Source organism: Lolium rigidum, chromosome 1 (assembly GCF_022539505.1).
Source record: "Lolium rigidum isolate FL_2022 chromosome 1, APGP_CSIRO_Lrig_0.1, whole genome shotgun sequence".
Taxonomy (NCBI): domain Eukaryota; kingdom Viridiplantae; phylum Streptophyta; class Magnoliopsida; order Poales; family Poaceae; genus Lolium; species Lolium rigidum.
Genome location: NC_061508.1, coordinates 53,655,555 through 53,666,153, shown reverse-complemented (window position 1 = coordinate 53,666,153; position 10,599 = coordinate 53,655,555). Strand labels below are relative to the sequence as shown.

Here is a 10,599-nt window from a genome sequence, read left to right as displayed (position 1 = left end):
GCCTCCACAGGTAACCTGCATGGCCACTGCTGGCCGTTGCGGGTCCCGCCGACCACCTCCACGCCCATCTAGGCGTCAAGCATGACCACTCCAGGCCGATGCTGCGACCGCCGCCTTCTACGTCTCCGTCCACCACGACCTCATCGCCAGCGTCATCGACAACCGCGGACTGCATCGGCACCTCTCCCGCTTCGCCGCTCTGCGTCTCGCCACCGCTCCGGAGGCCTCCTCTGCTGGTCCTCCTGACACTGGCGCATGGTCCATGATGGCCCCTTCCCTCGCACGCCCGGTATTGGCACCACCGAGGCGTGCCTTCGTCCCCGACGCGTCCCCGAGCCTGGCAAGCTCGGGCCAGCGCCTCGTCTTCATCGGCTTCGACAACGTCTTCATCGGCATCGACTCTTCTACGACTGCCTCGACCACGTCGCCGACTTCGTCTTTGCATACTCGGTTCTGGCAAAACCGGAGTATGCCTTCGTCCCCGACGTGCGCCTAGTTCTGGCAAAACTAGGGCAGCACCTCGTCCTCGACGGCTCGGACTGCATCGACTTCGGCATCTAAAACCTCCACGACTGCCTCGACGCGTCTCCGTCACTTTCCTCGCGCACTATGCGCTTGCGGCTTCATGTGCGGCTACCTCGACACCGGCACCCGACCACGACATCGACCACGGCATTCCCTCGCGCGGCTACCCCGACTAAGGTTGCAGCACCCACGCTCTCGGCTACCTCGACATCGGCACAAAGGGCTATCACCTCGCATGAGCACCTCAGCTTCTTCTATAGTCCAAGCATCCGCGACGTGACACCGTCCACGACGCTCCCGCTACGACTGCGGGGGAGTGTCAGCCTTCTGGAGTCTACTTCGGTTTATCTCCAGTCTGACCGTCCACGTCGTTCATGTTGTTCACGACGCTCCCGCTACGACCGCGGGGAGTGTTAGAGATATATTCCGTGTACGTATAAACGGATAGTCTAGGATAGAGATAGGACTCTCGTGTCTTGTCTTGCACTCCAAGATGATCCCTGTACGCCTATATATACTCGCCCATGAGGCTCAATAATACATCCAACATATTCCGCCAATCTCTCTCCCTCTCTATCGTTCTACATGGTATCCGTTTATACGTACACGGAATATATCTCTAACACTCCACAGAAATAGTGAAACCAATGACTAGAGCTAGCCGGGTGTGGGTCCCACCTTATTTCTGTGTCGCATAGGCTTGTGATGTGCCACAAAAATAAGCTATTTTTATGACGCACCATGTCCGGTGCGCCTCAGAAACAATTTCTGTGACGCATATGTAGGTGGTGCGTCACAGAAATAAGATTTCACCTTTTTCTACTAGTGTAATAGATAGTGTAAGCTACTAGTACATCGGGCAGTACAATGAAGAGTTGACCTTCATAATGTGATGTGTCCACGACCGTGTCTTGTTTGTCATGCGGTGAAGTCATGACGTAGACTTTTGAACTAGAAGAAATCGGGCCCGATGCGTGGATGACCGAGGAGTAGGTGAAGAGAAACGCACCGAGACAGAAGCGAATCAACCGCAAAGATAGATCACGTAATGCATAGCATCACATTCATACGATGATGAGGATGACGCCAATAATAGTAGAGACTTGTCTGGGTACGGTACACGACCGATTCCATTTCCCGCGATTTTTTACAGGAAAGGATCGGCATCCGTCACGCACGCACACACACAGAGACGAATAGCAATAGCAATAGCTCGAGCAGGCCCATCTTAGCCCACAGAAAACACGGGCCTCCCAACCAGGCCTTGACGAAGCCCATCAGTCGTCCGCGCCGGCCTGTGGCAGGCTGGGGTGGGCAGAGAAGTAGGCGAGCAGCGGGAGCAGCGGCGCGTTCATGTAGGTGGTCGGCTCCGACTGCTGGAAGACGGCCCTGGCGTCGGGGAAGACGTCGGTGACGTTGCTTGGCCCGCCGACGACGGCGCCGACGAGCAGGTTTGGGTTGGGCGCGGCGCTGGCGTAGTAGGCGGCGCCGGCCTTGCAGCCGATCTTCGCCGGGTGCGCGGCCACCGACGGGATGGAGCTGCCGCGGTGGTGGATGCGCTGCGGGAAGCGCGCGCCGTAGCCGACCATGTAGGACATGCGCAGCGGGTTGTCGCCCAGGATGTAGTCCACCTGGCGCTTGGCGACGCGGCGGAGCACGACGGGTGAGGCGGCGGCGGCGCCGGAGCCGCAGGGGACGTGGGCGTTGGCGTGGCTGAGGTAGCTGGAGTAGGCGAGCAGGAGGAAGGAGATGGACGTCACGTGCTGCATGTTGCTGTTGCCCACCTTGAAGAGCAGCCCGCCTGGCGAGTAGTCGACGTGGTCTTGGCTGGAGATGCCCGGGAGCAGGGTGCAGATGAAGTCGTCGGCGTTCTCGCGGAAGGAGGTGAAGAAGGAGTCCTTGCCCATCAGCACCTCCTGCAGATCATCCAAGCACATTCATATCATTAGCGATCGAGCTTGATTAACCGAGCAATTAGTTGTAGTTCAATAGTATAAGTATAAAATGACAGTGTGGTACGAGACCCGTGATCGAGGCCGTGAGCACGTTGTAATGAAAAGTCGCAAACGGCGGCGCACTGCCCGATCCCTGCCTCCCCTGTTTTTCTCGCAGCAGGGCGCAGGAACCCGTGGGTAGACCAAACTGAAAGCGGACCAGGGTCACTGCCACTGATGACAGACAAACATGCTCGCCTGACGCCTACTTTGATTCACTAACCAGCCTATCACCGCTGCCAGCACGGATTAAAGTATTTGCTTAGATGTTGTTGATTAATCTATCCGATCCAGATAGAATCTGGGCCACGGTATGTAGGTCCATCAACGTGCTGTGCGAATCTAGGATATGCTCCGAGTAGTAGCAGCCAATAATATGGTACGTACACATGGTGAGTGTGTCAATCTAGTGAGGCATGCGAATGTGTCATGAGTAGTACCACATGACAGCCAAGTTAAAGGAGACCTAGAATCGTGTCAGCTCACATGCTCATCAGCCAAACAGGTAGGCTGAGAACAAAGGCACCGTGGCTCTAGCTAGCTGCTGCTGACATGTTCCCATTAGCTAGCTCCTAATTATCCAATGATGATGAAACCTCCCAGTCCCACAGACCTAATCCGAACATAGACATGTGTAGCCAGCGGGAAGGGAATATATGGTGATGGAGACATGACGTACAGCGTCTGCTAGTAGTGTATCCTCTACACTAGTAACACGCTGTCAAGCCAAACCCTGTGCGCTTTCCTTCTTAAAAATTTTGCTCTTGGGGCAGCCAGCCGCACATGTGCTGAGCGAAAAGAGAGCACCACCCAGACGGCGCGTGCAATGGTTCCGCATGGCCACCACCAGCAATCTCGCCCATGCCACGAGCAGTGTACCACTGCCTACTCTGCTGAGTCTATGTTAACTAGTAGGAGTAAATCGTTTGCGGTTTGGTTAAGCCATATATACATAGTAATCGCTGTCAGCGCGCCGCATCTGGAGCTAGTCAACATTCGCAGGTTGGCCGTCGATAAAAGCCGGCGAACGTGCCGTGAAGCGCACGCGCCAGCCAATGCACTCTACTCTAGTGTTTGGTTGGTCTTGTGTATACACGCGCAACAATGACACAACAAGGCGCCAAGATGGGTCAGACAGCCCTAGCCAAGAGCACGATCACGCTGCTAGCAGAGTAGGCCGGTGCAGCCGAGTGACGGGCATAGCTCGTCAGCACGGCAATGTGCAAGAAAATATTAACGTAGCAGGGTTTTACTTTTACTGGTGCTGCTTTGAGGTAGGAGTAGTGGTTTTACCTTGGAGATGAGGATGTTGATCCCTGCGTGCTTGTTGTCCCAGCCGAACTCGTTGATGGAGTCGCTGGCGCCCAGCGCCACTTCGTTCTTCTTGATGTAGTCGCGGTACACCCGCCGGCGCGACGCCTTGTGCAGCCACGCCGCGCCCCACAGCAGCTCGTCCTGGTACCCGTCGTAGTCGCAGTAGCACGGGCACACCGCGTCGTGGAGGCTGCTGCTGTAAGCTCCCCGGTACTTGTCAGCGAACTCGAACACCTGCAGGATACAGCAAAACTCAGCAGCTGGCTAAGCTCTTCTGTTCTCCGGCGGAACAGGATGGGAATAGAAAGAAACGGCGGCTTACGGCGACGGCGCGGTCGAGGAGCCGCGTTGAGTAGGCGGGGTCGGCCTCGCGGAACACGATGGAGGCGGCGGCAAGCGCCGCCGCGGTCTCGGCGGCGACGTCGGACCCCGGGTGCGCGGTGTCCACCTTGTACACGGTGCGCGGCGTGTCCATGTCCTCCGGCCGCTCCCAGCACGAGTGGTCCCGGAACGCGTCGCCCACCTGCACGTACACGGTATTTGGCGTGGCGGTGGCTTTCAGCAGGTAGTCCGTCGCCCACCGCAGCGCGTCCCGGGCCTCCCTCTCCTGCGGGCCGTAGGTCCTGCCGAAGTCGATGAGCCCCCACGACATGAGCGTCGCCGTGAACGCCATCGGGAAGCCGAACTTCACGTTGTCGCCCGCGTCGTAGTACCCGCCCGAAAGGTCCACCCCGGCGGTGGCGCCGTCGTTGAGGGCCGAGTCGCGCCGCCAGCGCACGCGCTGGCCGGGGGGCAGGCGGCCGGACCGCTGGCCCTCGAAGAAGAGGATGCTCTTGCGGAGGGCGTCGCCGTAGTCGTGCTGCTGGGCCGTGGACACGGCCGCCGTCGACAGGAGCAGCAGGACCGCCACCATTGCCCTCGCCGGCGACGCCATTGTCTGCAACTAGCCGAGCTCGCGGTATTGATGGTGGCAGTTTAGTTTGTTGGCGCTGTGCTGTGGTGCGGCGGTTCGGACGCTGCTGGGACTTGGACTTGCCGCTGCAGTGCGGAGGATTTAATAGCACGGCACGGCCGGGGTGGCATGTGAGGCTGCGCCGGAGACATGGGGACGCTGGGGCCGGAGCCAATGCGAAGACGACACGTGCGCGTGGCAGCGTTGCGGCGCACGGCGCGAGAACGAGGGCACCGTGCTTCGGTGGAGCTGGTCCTGCTCAACGTCGCTTCTGGCGCCAACGAATAGGCAACTGCTAATTTGGGAGCACGAAAGTGGTGCACCAAACTCGCGAAAATGTCTTCCTGGCTAGGGACCAATTGATTGGTTTATTAAATGTTCTTCAATATATTTCAACAAACGCCACAATTGCCTGTATCCACGTGCCTGCTCTCCTAATTACTTACGCACACGGAAAACGAAATTTTTAACACATTTATAAACTTTTTTGTGCAGGACGGCAAGCCAATTACTACCGAAAATTTCACACGAAGCAGAGAGTTTGTGGCATTAATGGACCAACTACGGCGGCGCATAGAAGCACAACCGACCACTTCAAATTACTTAATCTGACTTAATGCAACCGACCACTGGTCTCTAAAGAAACATCAAATTATAAAATCCTTCGAGATATACAAATATTATGTAATGCAGTTGTAAGGAGAAAATAAGAAACAAGAATTTCGATATATTTTGTGAAATGGCGCCGTGTTCGGTAAAATGGCTTCGGATTTTGCATACAATCTCCAATGGAAAAGTTTGTTTACATGAAAATGTAACTACAGAAAAAAATACATCAATATTCAACCGTCTACGGTTGTTTACCATTTTTTAGATTCCTCAAAATTAAGAAGGAGGTTGGAGTTTTCGGAGGTTTTAGATTAAAGAAAAATACTTACCGCTGAAAAAGTTGAACCAATTAACCTTCCTATAAGTTGGAAACCAACCGGCGCCTTCTTCCCCTTTCTCACTTTCTCCCCTCGTTTTAAGCCTCCTCCTTTTCCTCCTCTTCTTCTTCTTCCTCCTTTTCTCCTCTTCTATTCCTCTTCTCTCTTCTTACCTCTTCGTCTCCCACGACCTCCTCCTCCTCCTGCACCGATGACCCTAGACTCATCCTCCTTCGGCCTCCTCCAACTACCGCACTAATGACCTCCTCCTCCTACACCAATCGCCCGAGCCTCCTTCTCCTCTGGCCTCCTCCTGCACCGACAGCCTCGACCACCTACTCCTCCAGCTACACCACACTGATAGCCTTGGCCTCCTCCTCCGCCTCCTCCTCCTGCACCTCCTACACCAGCGCGGCGACGACATCGGGGTCGAGGGGATGGCCCATAGCCACGGTTCTCGAGCTAGATCTAGATCTATATTGGCTTTTTTTATTCTGAAAAAGAATACTACCGGCACACCACCGGGGATAAATCGTGTTACCAGCCGACGGATTGGGCTGGTGCGCCGGTGATAAATTGTTTTACCGCCAGCAGATTGGGCCGGTGCGAAAGGCGATAAACCATTATCATTGACATGTGTTGGTGCACCGATCGTAACCTATTTTGATCCGCCGGCGGCAGGCTTTTTCCTAGTAGCGTGGACGGTGGAGGGGTATAGGGAGCGACGGCATGTGCTTGACACATCAACATATTGAGAGGTGGCTACACTAGCGATGGAAGCATGGTCGATGACAAGGTTGGCCCAAACAAAGTTTCATGCAATCTCTGCGATCTTATCACGTGTGAGCTTCGATACAGGTATAACTATTTGATAACCCCGAAGTGTAGAGGATCACCGCAGTACAATTCAATAAGTATTTGAGTGTCGAACCCACGAGGAGCTAAAGGTAAACTATCTATTCTCTAAAGCCCTATAACCCACTTATATGGCCTTCTATGCAAAGCTAGGAGATATGATGTGCGTGTGTGAAGAGGTTTTACTATGAAACTACAAGTGCTAAAATTAAAATGCAATGAGTAATACTAATGCAAGAAAGTAAGGTGCAATAAAGTAACTCGAGGTAGTAATTGTTCTAACAAATTGCAACTTTATTTGTGTGGTTGTCATAATTAGTGAAGCACAAAAATATTCTTATTATTGTTTCTTCTAGAGAGGAGCCATAGATAGGTGTAGCCATGGATATAAGCAAATAGACCCCTAGTGATTGATCCCAAGGCCGGTTAAGAGTAAATAAGAGAATTATTAAGACATAAAGTCCAACCACCGTTGTAAGTTTAAAGGTCCCCATAATGAAAACCCCATGTTTGATTAATCATGATTAATACAACATGCATCTAAGAATTAGGACAAGGTTTATGTCAACTTCCGCTGTTCCTCTCCCTATCAGCATGCAACGGTGACACCCGTATGCATCACCCGACACATGTGTGCACTCATATATCAATATATCAGTACAAAAGATTATCATAGAAGATAACAAATACTTATATGCAACCATCACGAAGTATCTTACAATTCCCATGAACAAGTCACTACACAAACAAAGACATAGAGGTACAATACATGGTAGGAAAACGATAGATTGCCTCACACATCATGTTTGCCAAGAGATTACAACGGCTAGATGAAGATGGTGCTGCTGTAGATGATGCTGAAGGTGATGAAGATGGTGCTGGTGCCTTCACCGGAGGGGTTGGAGTTTCACCGGAGGCGATTCCGGCAACGTTTCCCCCCTCCGATCTCCGCCAGTGGAGGCCTGCTGACTCTTTGTTTATGTGTCTTTGATCTCCGACGTCGTATCCTCGTAGTGGTTTTAAGGTCAAAATAAGTTGGTGGGCGCAAGATTGAGTCGAATCGGATGGACGAGGTGGGAAAGGACCCAGGTGGTACGCCCAAAGGGGGTGGGTGCGCCACCTGCCCTTTTGCCTAGCCTATTGACCTCCTGGTGGCCCACTTTAGCTCATTTTGTTTGTCTCGAAATTTCCGAAGCATGGCCCCTGACCTTGCCCTTTTGGGAGTCCCGTAGCTTTTTCTGCCAAACATAATTACAACCGGAGGAGAGGGGATTGTTTAGAAAATCCCCTGAAACATCATAAATATGGGAATAACATTATATAAGATGCAAATAAGTGGTAATATGTTGCAAAAAGTGCAAAGTTTATGTATGCATTTACATGCATCAACATCCCCAAGCTTAACATATGCTTGTCCTCGAGCATAAATGTGATAAAGCTAACATGAACTTTGGAGTTTATTGCAATAATTCTAAAATACTTTGACAAGAACTTTGCTCTATACATGCATAACAATTTAACATGGGGAATATCTGAAGCATAGCTTGATTAATGAAATAGCAAAGTGCTAATAAAGATCCACTATGTTGGTGTGATGCTATGGTGTAAAAGAGATAACATATGAGAATGGATTTGGTGATTAGGTGTATATGTGTGCATACTCTTATCACCGTTGGATCTTGTGTAGCATCGTTGGATGCAAATAAGTGGTAATATGTTGCAAAAAAGTGCAAAGTTCATGTATGGATTTACATGCATCAACATCCCCAAGCTTAACATATGCTTGTCCTCGAGCATAAAGGTGATAAAGCTAACATGGACTTTGGAGTTTATTGCAATAATTATAAAATACTTTGACAAGAACTTTGCTCTATACATGCATAACAATTTAACATGGCAAATATCTGAAGCATAGCTTGATTAATGAAATAGCAAAGTGCTAATAAAGATCCACTATGTTGGTGTGATGCTATGGTGTAAAAGAGATAACATATGAGAATGGATTTGGTGATCATGTGTATAGGTGTGCATACGCTTATCACCGTTGGATCTTGTGTAGCATCGTTGGATTTAGCGTATCCACAGACGGCGACTAACGGTTCTGTTAACTTTTGATTCGTACATGCGACAGCAGCAGTCGCTAGCATGCATGCTTGGAGTAGTAACAAACCAATGTGTGTAGGACCCGCTTCGTGTGGAGAGATTAAGAGAAGTATTGTAGGACTAGTCAACGGGGGATGAACTGCTCGACCTTGGCCACCACATCCGGCGACATCAAAGTCAACGACGTGTACGCGGCGCGCGCTAGCGTCGAGCGCGTCGAGGAAGGCCTGCGTCGATGTGAAGCCGGCGAACTGGACGGTCGGGGGCGTGTCCGCCAGGGTCTTGTGCGCTGCGAGCTTCAACGCGATGTTGAGCAGCGAGCAGACGGAGGCGGATGGGATGGCCGCGGCGGTGGGCGGCAAGCATTGCAGGAGCGCATCCCGGAGGAGCGCGGTGGCGTGGAGGAGGGGAGGGTGCCCCGGAGGCACAGGTGGCGAGGGGAGTCCCCGGCATCGGCGCGACGCGCTGCCTCGAGGAGCTCGTCCACCGCGGTCGCGGCGGTGGGCGGCAGGCGCTGCAGGAGCGCATCCCGGAGGAGCGCGGCGGCGTGGAGGAGGGGAGGGTGCCCCGGAGGCGCATGTGGCTAGGGGAGTCCCTGGCGTCGACGCGCGCGCCGCCTCGAGGAGCTCACCCGCCGCGACCGCAGGCTCTAGAGCTCCTTCTCCGGATGAAGACGAACAACGACGCGCGGTGGTGGAGGGGGCGGACAGAAATGCGCGGATGTAGCTGAGGATGGTGGCCGGTTTAGGATGGACGACGTCGCCCATCGACTTCCTATGCGTGTCAGGCATCACTCTCGGTCGAGGATGTTGTCGTGCTCCACTCTCCAGGCTCTCCACCAGATGCTCCAAGCCCGCCGCTGGTTACTCCACAGGATGCGCGAGCCGGATTTGGCAGGATCAACTCGATGGGCTACATCGGTAGAGTGGAGGACTAGTCAACGGATGAAAGTTTGTTGCATACAATGGATAAGGGGATGAGGCTGTACCAAAAGGCTTTTTTGGAGTACCACACGCTGATTATCATCTCACGGACAATTAACACCATTGGACACATGTCAGTCTATCACCGCGTGCTCACGTATACACTTGATCAACGGGCTTCACTCGTAAAGACAAATCATCTAATTATCTTATGGTATCATCTATTTATTTTAAATCATCATGATCCTACCATAAATTAGACAAACTTATTTCACATAGAGGATCGTCATCAATATTATAAGAAGGGGTGTTACCATTGTTAGGAGTTAGAGATAGGTAGCTACTCCATTCTTCCTCCTCTTGTTCTTCTTCATGCTATTATTGGGGTTGCATGTGCATCCTCAAGCTTATGCTTTTGTCATCCTCCTTCTTTTGTTACTCTTTGTTTTCCTCTTGGGCATGCATGGGCATCCCCAAGCTTATGCTTTCATCATCTTCTCCCTGCAAAATATTAGTTCTCTCTTGGGCAGTCTTGCCCCTCTTTTTAAATTCAACAACATAGATATTTTCAATGTAGTTGGTTTTACAATAATTAAGGATACGAATGATCTAAATTTTAAATTTGGAAGCTACATGGGCAAGTTTCATGTTCATAAATGAACTTGTCTAATTCAGAGGCTGCCATATAAATAAAAAAATTCTCTACTTGTTCCATCCCTAAATGAGCATAATCACACCTATGATAAGATGCAATAACATATTCTCTGTGGGATCTACATTGAAATTCAGAGCAACAATTTTTATCTTCATGATAGTCAAGCAACCCAATAGCAATATAATTTAAAATTCTCAAGCAATGTTCTAATATTATCCCTTCTTGTCATTCTCTATGTTTCTTAGAAATCTCAGCAACATTCAAGTACATAAACGAAGTGTCATTGATATTCATACTTGTGCTCATAGCACGAGTATTTTTTGGTATTTTCCATTTTCTAAAATAAAGGTAC

General features: G+C 51.3%; 1 protein-coding gene across 1 annotated transcript; it reads right to left on the bottom strand.

Moving 5' to 3' along the window:
• Positions 1-1,802: 1,802 nt before the first annotated feature.
• LOC124673100 (endoglucanase 17-like) lies at positions 1,803-4,767 on the bottom strand. The gene is made up of 3 exons (XM_047209230.1): positions 4,156-4,767; positions 3,813-4,067; positions 1,803-2,441 (listed from the first exon to the last, which is right to left on the bottom strand). The coding sequence occupies exons 1-3, from the start codon at positions 4,765-4,767 to the stop codon at positions 1,803-1,805; spliced, it is 1,506 nt and encodes a 501-aa protein (XP_047065186.1).
• Between the last annotated feature and the right edge of the window lie 5,832 nt (positions 4,768-10,599).

Coding starts and splice junctions, on each gene's coding strand:
- LOC124673100 (XM_047209230.1), bottom strand. CDS start 4,767: ATGGCGTCGCCGGCGAGGGCAATGGTGGCGGTCCTGCTGCTCCTGTCG. Junction 4,068..4,155: donor TCCTCGACCGCGCCGTCGCC/GTAAGCCGCCGT, acceptor TGTATCCTGCAG/GTGTTCGAGTTCGCTGACAA. Junction 2,442..3,812: donor TCAACATCCTCATCTCCAAG/GTAAAACCACTA, acceptor GATGATCTGCAG/GAGGTGCTGATGGGCAAGGA.